General features: G+C 41.9%; 1 protein-coding gene across 1 annotated transcript in view; it reads left to right on the top strand.

Annotated features, from left to right (window-relative positions):
* The window catches only part of acss1 (acyl-CoA synthetase short chain family member 1), a 63,121-nt gene extending 59,334 nt beyond the window's left edge, over positions 1-3,787 (top strand). Inside the window, exon 14 of the mRNA XM_002937453.5 lies at positions 199-3,787. Coding sequence (XP_002937499.1) covers positions 199-375 — 177 coding nt within the window. The 3' untranslated portion in view covers positions 376-3,787. The remainder of the gene's footprint in view (positions 1-198) is intronic.
* Positions 3,788-15,934: the final 12,147 nt, after the last annotated feature.

Here is a 15,934-nt window from a genome sequence, read left to right as displayed (position 1 = left end):
AGTTAGTAAGTAAAAGGTGTCCTGCTTTAGCACCACTTCCTTTATGATGTAATAAATTTGTGCCTTAAACTGTAGTATGTATGAATGTATCCCTCAAGATCTGACTGGGCCACAGAGCTAGCATGCAGATTATATAAGGCTATTTATTATAGCTAGTTATGACATAATTAACTCAGTACATGTATCTGTTTTTCTTAGATGGTTAAACGTCTCCCTAAAACCCGCTCTGGAAAAATCATGAGACGAGTGCTGAGAAAAATCGCCACTGGTGAAACAGAGGAGCTGGGGGACATAACCACACTGGAGGATCCTGGTGTCATCCAGGAAATACTGGAGGCCTATACAAAATACAAGGAAGCAAAGGTTGCACAATAAAGTGGGCATGTCCTTTATAGCAAGCCACAAGTGAAGGAGTAGGAAGTCTTTAGGTCATCAGGGGTTCTCATCGCCATTTTTCCATTTGGAAAAGCCTTTATACCAACATTACAGGCTGCATTTTGTAATGTTTGTTTTGTTAACTCATTTGAGGGGCTTGTAATATGTTACACTAAAGTAATACTCATGAGCTGGCAACACATGGGCCAACAACCCCCCCTTCCCCTTCATTTGATATTATTGAATATAGGTCCATAGGGCCCCAAACAAAACCTTTGAACTGTCATAATTACACCAGAGTTCTTTTGTTTTAAAAGTCTGTGTGCCTACACTTACACCACATACAGTAACTGGTGAATTTCTCCTGGTCAGCAACAACTGCAACAGGCCAACTTCACATCCGATATACAGACCAGGGTAATATGTTTTGGGCAAATCACATGCAGATTTTAATTTATGGTAATGTATTTAATGTACTGTAACTCAGGAAGGAGTCCCAGTAGCACTAAAATATGGGTATGATTTGCAAAAGATCATTTGTTGCTCTGGTGCATAAATCTGATGAAAGACAATTTATTTAACTTAAATGTGTTTGGCTAGTTATATCTACCAGATTGTATATGCAGCTATCTGCCAACTTTCTATACCAGGGGTGCCCAGACTTTGTCACCCTGTCATTTATTCTTGCCACCTGGCTTCTGTCATTAAATCTACCTTAACAAAAATATATATAATCCAGTACCAAATTCAAATTTAATACCCACAAATATGTCCCAACATAGTTTTAACTTCCCTTCTTCATGGCCCACTTTGTAGTTTGCACACAGAAACATATATAAAGTGGGAACAAATGTATACAGTTGCCAGGCGGGGACAATTTTCTATGCCGGGATGAAACTACAAGGACGTATGGCACTTAAAAGCTCTGATATGTTTGGGTAAAAAAAGAAGTGGCGGGATGGTATACTGCTGTATCCCACCTCACAGACTACTTTCAAGAAACTTTTAAGTGATCTGCCTCTTGGGCACCCCTGATCTATATGATTCTAGCATGCTTCCTGTACTGGGGGCCTAGAGCCTTTGCTCATGCAGATTCTGCATGAGCAAAGTGCCCCCAACCCCCCTCCCGCCAGTGCAGTGATTTGCACCAGCAGGAACTGCCAGGAACCAGAATGGCTGCAACCTGTAAAGGGCTCAGTAACTTGTATGCAGGAAACGGGGGGGGGGGGGGGGAATAGGATGCAGAGGGGCAGATGACGACTGGAGACCGGAGAGTATGAGGGACACAGTGAGAGTGGGGAGGGTGGGTGTTAAAGTGAGGACAGATCGATTGAAGGGAGGAGTATGAGGGACAGACAGAGAGTGGGAACAGATAGCTTGTGGGTGGGATTATGAGGGGCAAAAAAAGATTGGAGGTGCTCAAAATTTTTGCTGGGAAGCCCATACAAATCATGCAGTTGGCCTATTACACAGTTGTATTTTCCAATAAATGGCCTGTGTTTCACCAGCCCTAGTAAATGAATTATTTGAAAGCCAGGGTACCAATGATAATGAATACTGGACATAAATGCACTTTAGACACTCGTTCAGAAACAGGCAGTGATTTTTGGGCTGATGATAAACTACATCTCAGGCTTAAAGTTTTGGTGTTCGTAGTATAACAACAGCCTGACATTTGTGACTGTCCCAGTAGCATTTTCATGTTATTCACAGCAGAAACAGAGTGATTTGAATATCATACAATGGAAATAGTACAAACAAAATCAAAACATTAGTATATAAACACAGGTATAATGAAAATGGTTAGCGCCAATAATTCTCTGATTTCTCTCTGTTCACGGGGCAGGTATATTTGTTTCTCTGTAGAGTTAATCAAAACTAGTTCCCAGCTGTAAATATCTGCGGGTAAATTATACAAAGGTGGCTTGAGTATTTGTGCTGCTAGGCCAAGCTTAGCTCACAGAATGGGCCAGTTATCAACATGTTTCTTTTAATTTACGAAACATTCACATTAGCCAGTAGAGAGAGTACTTAGGTGGAGCATGGGTTCCACCCAGGCCAGACTGACAATCTGCGGATTCTGGCAAATGCCAGAGGGGCTGCTGTAAGATGCCATAGACAATCACTATTTAGTGAACTGATTGGGGGCTGTTTGGGCCTCAGTGGATTTGAAATGCCAGGGCCTATTTGTATCCCAGTCTGGACCTTCCTCCACCTATTAGAACCAAGTATATTGCAGCTAAAGTGGCAAGCATTATGGCAACTCCCATTACAAGTCGGAAAACAGCTTTCTCTTAAAAGGGGTATCTACTGCACTAATCATATCAGTATAGCCTGTGTGCTTATGTTAGTTACTTTTGTAAAATGAATTTGAGTTTTGTGCAAATATCACTGCCCCTTTAAAAAGAAAAAAGGTGGACTAATGAAAAGCTAGCAAGTCCGCAGGACACTGTCAAACTTACTTTTTTGAAGAAAATAAAAAAAAAGGTGGTATAAGTATTTACTTGTTGTTTTCTTTTCCTAATTTGCAACTCTCACTGCATATAATCCAGAATTATAATTCAGCCTTATAACAGTAATGATCCAGGCCTTCAAAATTTTACGCAGCAGATCCTGCTTGGCTTATTCTGTTTGCCCATCTTTAGAGTGTCAGTGGCACTGCACATGCTCAGTATGCCATGGGCTGCTGTTGGCAAGTTAAGTATAAGGCTTGTCGGAGATCATTGACACATTAGCAGAGTCAGGTTCCATCTATCATAGGATCTGGTGCTGCTAAGCTGTCTATTCAGTCTATCAGTTGTGATGCAGAATGCTCTGGTTTCTTTGGTGCCATGTAATGTGAATTTGAATACACTACTAATCAGCCTTATATCATGACATTTATATTCTACATATACAGTATATTGTGAGTGGGTCCCTAAGCTCAGTAGCTGACAGCAGCATAGAGCATGTGATGTAAATCAGCAGAAGAGAAGACACGGAGCTTTTGTGGGCATCTTGGGTGGCACAGATCTCAACAACAAAAGGACCATGGCGGTAAAGAAGTCCAAAACATTTAGTTTTCATAGCCTAAGGGTTTGACAGTCTTAGGGTGTCCTACTTTTAATTGTGACACAAAGACACCCCACCCATCGTTCCCCCCAGAGTGACACACAGCCCAAACCCTCGGCCGAGAGATTGCCTCGCTTATCACCAACTGTTACTTGTTTCATTAAGATCATGTTACAGTTTAGAATCATTCCATGATTCTTGTTCAATGAAGGTCTCTAAAAATCTAATCTTGTGTGTATATATTTATATATATTGCAAAAAGTAAAACTGATACATTTTAAAATAACCTATAAATTAAATTGTACAGAGCAAACACAAAATATCGTGCAATTCTTCTGTGATTAAAGATTTGTTTACTTAATTCATTTTGTCTCAATGTTTTTTTTACACATATTGACTGCATATAATTGAGCAAAGAAATGCTATGTGACATAATTGGGTGCAGAGTCAAAAAGCACAGTATGACACAATAGGGTGCCTAGCCAAAAAGCATGGTATGACATAACAGGTTGCCTAGAAGCGTGATATGATATAACTGGGTGCAGAGCCAAGAAATGTGGTATGATATACCAGGGTGCCTAGCAAAGAAATCTGGTAAGATATACCTGGGTGTCTAAGCCAAGAGGAATTATAGGAGATCACTGGGTGCACAGCCAAGAGGCATTGTTTGGCATAATTGGATGTTTAGTCAAGTACAATGGTATGACATGACAGGGTTCCTAGACAAGAAGCATGGTATGACATAACTGGGTGCAGAGCCAAGAAGTGTGGTATAACATAATTGGTTGCCTAGCCAAGAACCATAACATGGCATAATAGGGTGCCTAGCAAAGAAAGATAAATTATTGCACTTGCATTGCATTGTTTTGATATACTATATCAGTGCTGTCCAACTGGCGGCCCGCGACCCCCCTCTGTGTGGCCCCCCACCTGTCTGGCTGCTTTGATGGCTTACTCTTGTGTAAGCTTTAAATGGTATCAGTACTGAGATTAACTGGCCCCCTGCATGGTTCTCACCTCAGATTCAGGCTGTAATCAGGCTGTATTGTTTAAATATGTAATCCCCTGTGTTTTTCACACCTTTTAATCCCTGCATTGTTCACCCCCTGCAGTGTTCACACCTCAGGCTCAGGCTGTAATCACCCATATTGTTCCCCTGTTCACACCTCAGGAGCAGTAGAAACCCACAAATAATCCCTGCACACTATAAAAAGAACATATACTGAGGTGGTACTGCAATTAAAAAGTTTTTTAATATATAGTTATTGTGCAGACTGTAGGAGCAGTGCCAGCATTTTGTCACTGTAGGCTGCCTGTGTGTGCCATACACACAGGCATCATAGGGCAAGCAGAGTATGGCACACACAGGCAGGGTAGGGAAGGCAGAGTATGGCACACACAGGCAGGGTAGGGAAGGCAGAGTATGGCACACACAGGCAGAGTATGGCACAAACCAACCAAGAATGGCAAACACAGTGAAAGTATGGCACGCAGGCAGGGTAGGGAAGGCAGAGTATGGCACACACAGGCAGGGTAGGGTAGGCAGAGTATAGCACACACAGGCCAAGTATGGCACAAACCAGCCAAGTATGGCACACAGGCAGGGTAGGGAAGGCAGAGTATGGCACACACAGGCAGGGTAGGGCAGGCAGAGTATGGCACATACAGGCAGGGTAGGGAAGGCAGAGTATGGCACACACAGGCAGGGTAGGGAAGGCAGAGTATGGCACACACAGGCAGGGTAGGGCAGGCAGAGTATGGCATACACAGGCAGGGTAGGGAAGGCAGAGTATGGCACACACAGGCAGGGTAGGGAAGGCAGAGTTTGGCACACACACGCAGGGCAGGGAAGGCAGAGTATGGCACACACAGGCAGGGTAGGGAAGGCAGAGTATGGCACACACAGGCAGGGTAGGGAAGGCAGAGTATGGCACACACAGGCAGGGTAGGGAAGGCAGAGTATGGCAGGTTTTTGCTGTACTACAACCATTAATATGGGTATGGTCATGTGATAACATAGGTGTGTGTTCAAGTGGGTGTGGTTTCAAAAAGGGGAGTGGTCAAAACTGGCTTCCATTATCGGCCCTCCACCACGTAGGTCAGAAAAATTCCGGCCCTCGGTACAACAGACGTTGGACAGCACTGTACTATATCATTCATCAAAACATATTACAGAAAGTGTCTATGAAGATTTTCATTCATCCAGGTCATGGTATATCTAGTATAAATAAATCTAAAGCAACTGGACTTGTTTGGTAATCATTGAAGACGTTTCACTACTCATCCGAGCAGCTTCTTCAGTTCAACTGACTGGTATGGGAAGTCCTCAGCATATATACTCTTCCACTAATCCAATCACAATGGCACTATGTAACTCTTCAGAAAGGCCAGGACTCTGCTGCTACAGGCCAGGACTCTGCTGTCTTTCTACACCTAAAAGACAAGGGACACTCCTTTGAAAATAGCAATGTCCAAATTTTGGACAAAGAAGACCGCTGGTTTGAAAGAGGTGTAAAAGAGGCCATTCATGTCAAAGTGGAGAAACCATCCCTTAACAGAGGCGGGGGACTTCGACACCATCTGTCTGCTACATACAATGCTGTTCTAACATCTGTACCCCGGCAGTTTCAGAACTCTTCACACATCCATTCATGCAACTCTAACAAGTAACACCCGTTTGAAGAGTTGCATGATACTTTGGTAATCCTTTCAAAGTAACTCCACAGCATTCACACCTCTGTGAGTTTCAGATGTCACCTTTCTGAAGAGTTACAAAGTGCCATTGTGATTGGATTAGTGGAAGAGTATATATGCTGAGGACTTCCCATACCAGTCAGTTGAACTGAAGAAGCTGCTCGGATGAGTAGTGAAACGTCTTCAATGATTACTAAACAAGTCCAGTTGCTTCAAATTTATTTGTACTAGATACTCTTCAGAAAGGTGACATCTGAAACTCACAGAGGTGTGAATGCTGTGGAGTTACTTTGAAAGGATTACCAAAGTATCATGCAACTCTTCAAAACAGGTGTTACTTGTTAGAGTTGCATGAATGGATGTGTGAAGAGTTCTGAAACTGCCGGGGTACAGATGTTACAGAAAGCTTAACCCAACGCATTTCGTCCAGGTCCAGACTTCCTCAAGGGCACAAAATTGTAAAGGCTTGGATGATCCCCCTGAGGAAGTCCGGACCTGGATAAAACGCGTTGGGCTAAGTTTTCTGTAATATGTTTTGATGGGCAATCTATTATGTCATATATGGTTTGACATAACTGGGTGCAAAGCCCAGAGGCACGGTTAGACATAATTGGGTGCCTAGCAAGGAAGTATGACATACCTAAGCACCCAAACCCTGGTGTTTGTTTCAGTAGAGATGACCACATTGTACCGGTAATTTCTTCTTACAAGTCATACTTGATTATTGGTGACACAATCTGGACTCTGAGATATAGGAATACAGGCAACTTTCTCTGCTGATAACTTGACATTTGCCCTGCTCCATTGCTGACAATTTGCCATAGTTCATTCTAGTTGTCTAATTACCTTGGCTTGATCTCCACATGTGTACCTTCCAAAGTTCCCAAATTTGTAAGAATTCAGGCCATAGTCCTGATCTGCTCTGGCTATGCCCGTTTATACCAGGACACATGATTGATCTGGCCAATATTCCACCTACGATTTGAATGCCTGCAGCCTTTTTGCTACTATTGTTAATCAGGCACAACTGGGAGAAATGTTGGTGGGTTTGATTTGTGGAGCTTCAAGGAACACTGTAAACCACTTTTAACGTGTGCTGGGTGGCTTTCAGCAAGTACTGAATTTTGCATGCTGTAAATGGTTTTTATGGTCCCTTTTCCCATACAAACTCTTCTTTGTTCAACAAAATTTGTTGTGTGTGCCACAATTTATGTGCGGGGGCATGAGAGCAAAGGTTAGAGAGTGCACTGCCATAAGGGAAACTTCTCTGGCATACACAGATCTGTATCCCTATTTTTAGGCTGCAGCCATGGTAACAGAGGCCAAAATACTCATGGGACGCAAAATGGAAAATATGTATCAGTGCATAAGTGATGGGGAAGGCTGCAGCCTCTGGATATATTTATATACATACGCCTCATCTCTCAGCAATGTTTAAAGCTGATTTGGTTTCAGTCAAATGTGTGGTGTGTAAGGATGAATATACAGGTATGGGACCTGTTACCCAGAATGTTAGGGACCTAGGGGTTTAACAGAAAAGGGATCTTTTTGCAATTTGGATCTTTATACCTTAAGTCTGCTAAAAAAAAAAAAATGTAATTTACATATTAAATAAACCCAATAGAATTGTTTTGCCTCCAAAAAGCATTTATTAAATCTTAGTTGGGATCAAATACAAACTACTGTTCCTCTTAAAAAGGAAAGCATTTTTAAAAATCAGAATGATTTGCTTCTAATGGAGTCTATAGGAGATGGCCTTTCTGTAATTTGAAACTTTCTGGATAATGGATCCCATACCGGTACCTGTACCCTTACCCCCAAGGGGTCCAATTAATAAACCCACAGCCCACTGGGTATCTGGGGGTTGGGCCCTGACAACTAAGCAGGAGAGAGCCTCAGTGAAAGGGACCACAGTCTTATCTGCCCAGTTCAGACCTGTTATGCATAAACATGCATCCAATCCACCAAAATCCTGGCCCCCAAGTCAAGTCCCACCCCATACAAGGTCCGTATATTTGGGCTATTGTCAAGACCACCTACCAGTCACAAACAAGACCGCTGCCTGTTCCCTTCTGATGGTGGCCCTGCACATAGCATAGCTATAAATACAATCATTTAGTTCCATGGGCCCTCTTTACCAAGAAAAAGTAGAAAATGTTGCAATCTGTTAGGGGACCCTAAAATTACTTTAATCCTTTGCATTAGTGTATGCACTTGTGTTATTCATCAGCAGGCTGTAGGCTCCCACAAATACATTGAAATGCAAAGACCAGGTTTGGGTGCTAGTACCTTTTTATGAATAGTGTTGGCATATACACACTTTCGGTCCATTTTAGCATTTAATGAGCCATATAATCCCTAGCACAGTTATTGTAATAAATGTTATTGTAATAAAGGGCTATAGTGAGATTCCCCATTACTATAGCATTCACAGTCACAGCTAGAAAGGTGGCCCTTTAATATGTGCAGGAATGTTGAGCTGAAACAATACCACTGGCATGAAGATCTACAGCCACGTGCCACAAATTCTAAGTGACCTTGGTGAGCACTGAGTAACGTAAGGGAAAATTCTTTCACAAGGACAAAACAAAATTCCATAACAAATTAACTGATTCACTTTTACTGTATTTTAAAACCTAACCCCTGTCCCCATTATATAAATCAATACATATTGTACATGGAGATGGCTGGCTGATACTGTACTGCAGAGCAAAGGTTAAGCCAGTATCCCAGGACTAACAGTAGCCTTTAACAGTCCAGAGGCAATAATGAATATGATGTGCTGCAAAAACATTAGAGAAAATAAAAGCAGCAAAGTGAAGGCAACGAGCCACTGAAAGGGTCAACAAAAAAAAATTTGGGTACCATATTTTAGGGTTTCCTAGATAACAGGTTTTCAAGATAATAGATCCCATATCTGTACTGGCACATAGGAGTACATTTTTAAAGAGGAACACCTTAGCTCTCTACTGATGACAGATTCTATTAATGACTTTAAAAGGGGCTTGGATGATTTCTTGGACACAAAGGTATATACATATTGCATATATGTGAGTGTATAAATAGGCCTGTATAAGTATGTGTGTATATGTTCACTGGGGGGTTATTTAAAACTGATGAACTTAATGGGGTTTGTATAGGATTTGAAGAGACATATTCTTTAAAGACAAAGGGCTTTCTTTGTGTGTTTGACACAGATCTGAGATGCAGGTTTGAGTGCACCTAGATACATCAGCTTATTGATTCCATTATATCTGGTTTTACTCATGAGCATTCAGGGTTGCTGTTTATCTCATTCTCATTTTTGCAGACACAAAATACTGCATCTTCTTTCTCTAAATGTGACATAATTGGGTGCCTAGCTAGAAGTATGACATACCTGGGTGCCTAACTATGAAGCATGGTATGACATTACTGGGTGCAGAGCCAAGTAGCATGGTATGATATAACAGGGTGCCCTGCCAAGAAGCATGGTATGACATTACTGGGTGCAGAGACAAGTAGCATGGTATGATATAACAGGGTGCCCTGCCAAGAAGCATGGTATGACATTACTGGGTGCAGAGACAAGTAGCATGGTATGATATAACAGGGTGCCCTGCCAAGAAGCATGGTATGACATTACTGGGTGCAGAGACAAGTAGCATGGTATGATATAACAGGGTGCCCTGCCAAGAAGCATGGTATGACATAACTAGGTACAGAGCCAAGAAGTGTGGGATGACATAATTGGTTGCCTAGCCAGAAGACCTGGACCTTAAATACCATTCTTTAAACTAGGGGCAACTCACTTGGTTTTCTTACAGCCTGGACAGAGCTTTTACTGGTTCCTGTTTGGATCAAGCTATTAGCAGTGCCATTCTGCAAGTTCATTTTTTTAGATTGCGCCCAAACCCTGGTGTTTGTTTCAGTAGAGATGACCACATTGTACCGGTCATTTCTTCTTACAAGTCATACTTGATTATTGGTGACACAATCTGGACTCTGAGATATAGGAATACAGGCAACTTTCTCTGCTGATAACTTGACATTTGCCCTGCTCCATTGCTGACAATTTGCCATAGTTCATTCTAGTTGTCTAATTACCTTGGCTTGATCTCCACATGTGTACCTTCCAAAGTTCCCAAATTTGTAAGAATTAAGGCCATAGTCCTGATCTGCTCTGGCTATGCCCGTTTATACCAGGACACATGATTGATCTGGCCAATACTAATACTTTTTGCAGACACAAAATACTGCATCTTCTTGCTCTAAATGTGTGTTCAGAAACCTACAGAACAGAGGGCTGGATTTGTAAAAAAAAAAACATGAAAACGCAATATATGAGTTTTCATGTGTTCAGTAGGCATTTGTAAACACATAAAGAAAGCCTGTGTGTAAGAGGCCTTATCATTGTTTGCTTTATTTTTACCCTTTGATAAATAAAGCCCTAAAAATACAAGTGAAAATAGCTGTGCAATTTCCCTTTGGTTAACTGTTGCAAGGTCTAATCTCTTATAGTTTGATAACTTTGCCCAACAAAGTGCACTGCTACAGTCACAGACCATAAATATAAATCAGACTGCAGGCTTAAAAATTGGAATTTGGATTTTTTTTTGAATATACAGGCATCCCATGGGCCACCCTCCTGATGCTGCCACCCTAGGTACGCCCCTGAATGCTTATATAGAAAATATATATATATTTGTATTTCTTATGCACATAAATATCCCCATTCTCAACTACCCTGATCTCCTTTCTAAGATAAATTTTAATATAAGGAGTCCTCTTGTGACACCTAGTGGATAGAAACTAGATTGCAATAACATCAATTTCTATCAGTGCTATTGCAAAAGAACTGTACTGCACTGTAACTGTCTTTTTTGCTCATGAAGCCCTACTGAGGCCACCCAATCCTTTTCTCATGGCCCATCTAGTTACCCAGTGACCTCCACCATTCCTCAATAAATGCCCTAATGTTCCAGATGAACAAATCCAAACCTTTCTCGGACAAATGAACCCCGCCATGTCTGTAGAGCTGGGTTTGTCTACACTTTATATTCTCATGAATTTCTGCATGGCCCTGTTGACCTTGCCACTCCATAACTTATCTGTTGGGTCCGCCCTTATGGCTTCAGTGAGTGAAGGGGTCTTTTTTGACGTAAGGTCATTCCTCCTGCATGTATGATGACCAAGTGAGTGGTAAAACCTAGTTGTTCCCATTTCAAACCTCTCCTACCCTGCCAAGAGATCTTCATGTGTTCGGTAACCCCATCTGTTGACCCACTGTCTCTGCATGTTTCTCTGACCAAAAAAATAAATGAATGCCCTAAGATGAGGATGTTGCAAGCTGGTTTATCCCCTGCTGTAAGAGTAAAGACAGATCACAAGTTAGGCTCTATATCCAGTTTTATTTAAGGGACGTACATATCTCTTGTATGGTTTTGATTTCCATCTCCCTATCACTTTTATCCTTTCAATACCTTCACCTCCCATTGCTGCTTTAGTTGCTGCTCCAATTCTAAATGAATGAGACCCAAACCTTTTTGTATCCCACCCATCAGTAGTCACGGCCTTTTTTTCTACCTAATTGAATAGCTGACAGGGGGGATGTATTAAGAACAGCTCCCTGATGGTCGTACCGACATATACTCCTGTGCTAACCTAAAGGGGCCTGATATCTCCGTAGTTGCCGCTATGCTGACCCATTTCCCCTTTCCCATCTGGTCTGTGTTAGATCTGATAATATATAAACTAAAATGTATTTTATCCTGCATTAACACGTGTTTGTACATTAAATCCTTTAGCTCCCCCAAATGCTAACAAGAAAGCCGCTCTAAACAGTATAAATTTGAATTGGTCAAAACTTATTTTCTCTAATGACCCCAATATCTGCTGTAACCTACTGTTAACTATTGTCTACTTTAGGTCCCTCAACTCTTGCCCATCCCTTTATTATTTTCCTAATTACAGGGCTATGTGTTATCCAGTCTACCTTCCGCCATGGAAAAGTGTTTGACGCTAATACTGTATTAGCCACCACTTTGGATTTTCCTTCCTTATACTGTACTATCAGAAATGACAGAAAATCTTTAAAGGACAAGGAAACCCTTCTCCATAAATTTTATTATACTATTTAGTACTCCCTGCTGTAGCAAATTGCTAGCATTTTTTGCATAAAAACCTCATGTTTTGCCTGCAGTCGCACTTCATTAGTTCAACTAAGACCAGTCCGATGCGCCATTTTCGCTTCCGTGACTTCATAAAGATGGCTGCTGCATCTACTACTGCGCATGCACAAGCTTTTCTCCACTCGCTGCCCCTAGCGCATTATCGCATACTTGTGCGCTGTTACTAATACATAGTATTGCTTAAAGTGGACCTGTCACCCAGACATGAAAATCTGTATAATAAAAGTCCTGTTCAAATTAAGCATGAAACCCAAATTCATTTTTATATTAACACATCCAAACCCATTATAAAGGCATTTAAGAATCCCAGCTGTCAATCATATATTGCTTGCCCCGCCTCTATGCCTTAGGCATAGAGGCGGGGCAGACAATAACTTTAGCTTTCCGTTCAGCACTACCTAGATGTCACTGCACATCTCACTTTCCCCCTCCCTCCTCCTCATCTAATTGTGTAGCCAGTGCATGAGTATGGGCATCAGGTCCCCCATTCTGGCACATAAACAAGATTTTGGCATGATACAAAGCTTGCCTTCATAACAGTGTCCACAAAATGGTGCCTGCCTGCTTGCTGTGACTGAGTAATTCCAAGACGGAAGGAAACAAGATTTATATTATTTATATAGAGTAAGTAAAGTTTAATTTGCTCAACTAACAATATAGAAAATAATTTGGACTTATTTCTTAGGGTGACAGGTCCGCTTTAACAAGTCCGGTTGCTTTAGATTTCTTTATACTAGATATACCATGACCTGGATGAATAAAAATCTTCACTCATGTTACTAATACATGTTAGCATCAGAGTTAAACAAGTGTAATTGATGTAGAAACTTTATTTGCAATGACTTTATGTTAAACGGTTCCTGCCTGATGTTTGTAGAGACAAACGCTCGCTCCTGATTGCAGGTACTCTGCATGTGCTAATTCCTTGTCCTTTAATGCTGTAATCACTCTTACTGCTATTGCAGAATAACTGCCATCTTTTCCATGCCTTCTGTAGCTGGAGAGAGTTTTTTCTGCTACAGACCCTTCATACGGTTCTTTTAGGAGGGGTTCACCAACTTATCGGGACATGCATGGGTTTTTGATGTATTAGGTGACAGCTCAAAGAAAAGATCCCCCTTTTCTCTATACTGTTCTCTCCCATGGGAACAATCTGCAGACTGCAATAAAAACACGCAGACTTTTTACAGAGTTATACTTGAGTGATACGCAGTGATATTACCAGGGCCGGATTTCTCTTCTGGGCGCCCCAAGGCCGCCCCTGTTGGTCCCCCCCCCCCCCCCCCCCCGTGCGCATGCGCGAACGAGCGCCCCCCCAGTGCGCATCCGCAAATGCGCAACAACCCCCCCCTCGCGCGCAGCCGCGAATGCGCATGCGCTCTATTAAACTCCCATACGGAGCAGTGGGGAGAGGTCCCTACTGCTCCGTATGGGAGACAAATTTAAAAATTTTCTTGCGGCAGGGCGGCATGCCAACTTCTGCCACCCTAGGCCCGAGCCTTTGTGGCCACTCCACAAATCCGGGCCTGGATATTACACTCTGAATTAAGAACCAATAGTAGGAACCTAGACATGTAATGGATGTCTACTACACGTATTATGTATTTCTGTTCAGAACCGTGTCTAAGAGGCATTAACTGATTAGTTTACACAAGTAGACAGATACACCCAAGCTGTGCTGTCCTAGACAGTGCCGGGGCAAACAAGGCATCCCAGCCGGCCACGTCACCTCATCCCTGACCCCCCCATGCAAATGCAAGTAAGTAGGGGAGGTAAACAACAAAAGCGGACAGTGGGGGGTAAAGGACCTGGACTATGGGTAGACAACAGTTCCAGCCCTGGTCCTTGGCACCAGACCTCTTTTTCCCCATTGGTAATCAGTATATGTGCAGTACAGTCTGTGCATGCAGAGATCCTGATGACACAGGTTACCCTCCCCTGCTTGGTCCAATTTTTTTTAATTTTTTTTTTTAAGCACCTGATGGCCTCCTTAGGCATTGTTTTATAATATCCTGCAAGGAGCATATGGATGAAGGTACCATGAATGGTGTGAGGCTATGTATCTCCTTCAGCAGGAACCCATTGGGTAGGAGCATGAAGACCTAGCTGATAGGGCTGGTTCAACAAGTAGTAGGTCAGATCTGTTAAACATTGCCTAAGAGATGAGAGGCTATAAGTGCAATGCCTTTTCCCATTCTATAATTGTAAGTTTCTTGACCCATGCCAAGAAATATGTATGAACTAACTTCCTTATGGGGTCTCTAAATGCCAGATACTTGGTTATCCTATGCACAATGGGCATCAAACAGTTCAGTGGACCCTTGGCTTTTATATTTATGTGTTTTCTTGAAAGTGGAAGGTTTGATGAAAGTTTTGTAGAATTTTCATAATTTTTTATTGAAACTGCTAAATTCAGGAAAGCATTGCTGTTTGATACCTGGGAGCTGAAAGTCATGGCTACCCATTTTGGATTCAGCAAAATATGTACTTTTCCTGGGGTAAACCTAATGTTCCAGGATTTTTGGCTTTGGGATCTAAAGTGTGTTGTATTCTGCTGTAATGCTTTGAAAATTTAGTAATTTACTGCTGGGAGTTTTTGATCTATAGAAGTCAGAAATCTCCATAAAACTATACATATCAGGTACTGGCACGTTCGGGAGACATGAGGCTTTCCAAATATTTCTGGTATAAATCTCTATATCATGAAAAATATCAATTTGTCTTTTTTTTTGTATTTAGAGCTATATATCTTGTTCCAGAAGTGGAAATACACAAAATTCAGCCAGATCTGGAAAACTCAGTTTCTCCTGAAAACAAAAAAAACCAATAGAGTTTTCCTACCTAAACTACACCCCCCCCCCCCCCATCCCCCAGTAAATGCTTCTAAAATAAGAGAGCACAGATTGTTTACAAAACATCTGGCACTGAGGTGAAACGAAATGTGAAATTCTGCTGGCACTTAAAGGGTTAAAGTACAAAATAAAAATTAGGGTGGATGAATTTTAGAGGTACATGTTTATGTAGTCATCTAGGAATGGCCATTACCTGCTCCGTCCACAATAACCCGTTGAAGTTGAATGCTTCTCTTATATACACTTTTACCTGTAGGTGGCAGCAAAACCCCATAACTATGAATAACAAAGAGAGCCTATAGTCCTGCCCTAGAGTTAAAGGGGAAGTAGACACTGCAGCTGCTTGGGGGGGGAGTGGAGGTGTCCAACCTATAGTGCACTCCCACAGGAAACCCACACAGACAAATCCTTATACTGCCTGATGCGTATAACAGTCACATCCGAGCCCAATGTAGATAACTGGCACACCTGACAAGGCAGAAACGATAATTACGGGGCCTGCTGTCTCAGGCAGAAGCAGCACCAGGAATGGCCCTGACTGAAATTAGATTTCTAATCATACATTTCATTTTCAACTGCTCTTTTGTTATTTATTATCACCGAGGTACCTAATTATAGCTACAATTAAGTTGCTGTGCCATCTGTCAGTGTTCCAGGCAGGTTGTGCACCTGTTTTGTTCAAATGTTGTTTACAATGTTTAGCATTTGCCATTTGGTGTAATCATGTCCAGAGTAAAAATAAAGCAGATACCTTCTCAGGGGGAATTCTTCGCTTTGTTCCAGAACTACAGG

Source organism: Xenopus tropicalis, chromosome 5, assembly GCF_000004195.4.
Source record: "Xenopus tropicalis strain Nigerian chromosome 5, UCB_Xtro_10.0, whole genome shotgun sequence".
Classification (NCBI taxonomy): domain Eukaryota; kingdom Metazoa; phylum Chordata; class Amphibia; order Anura; family Pipidae; genus Xenopus; species Xenopus tropicalis.
The sequence above is the reverse complement of the archived record's forward strand: the minus strand, read 5'-3'. Positions and strand labels throughout refer to the sequence as shown.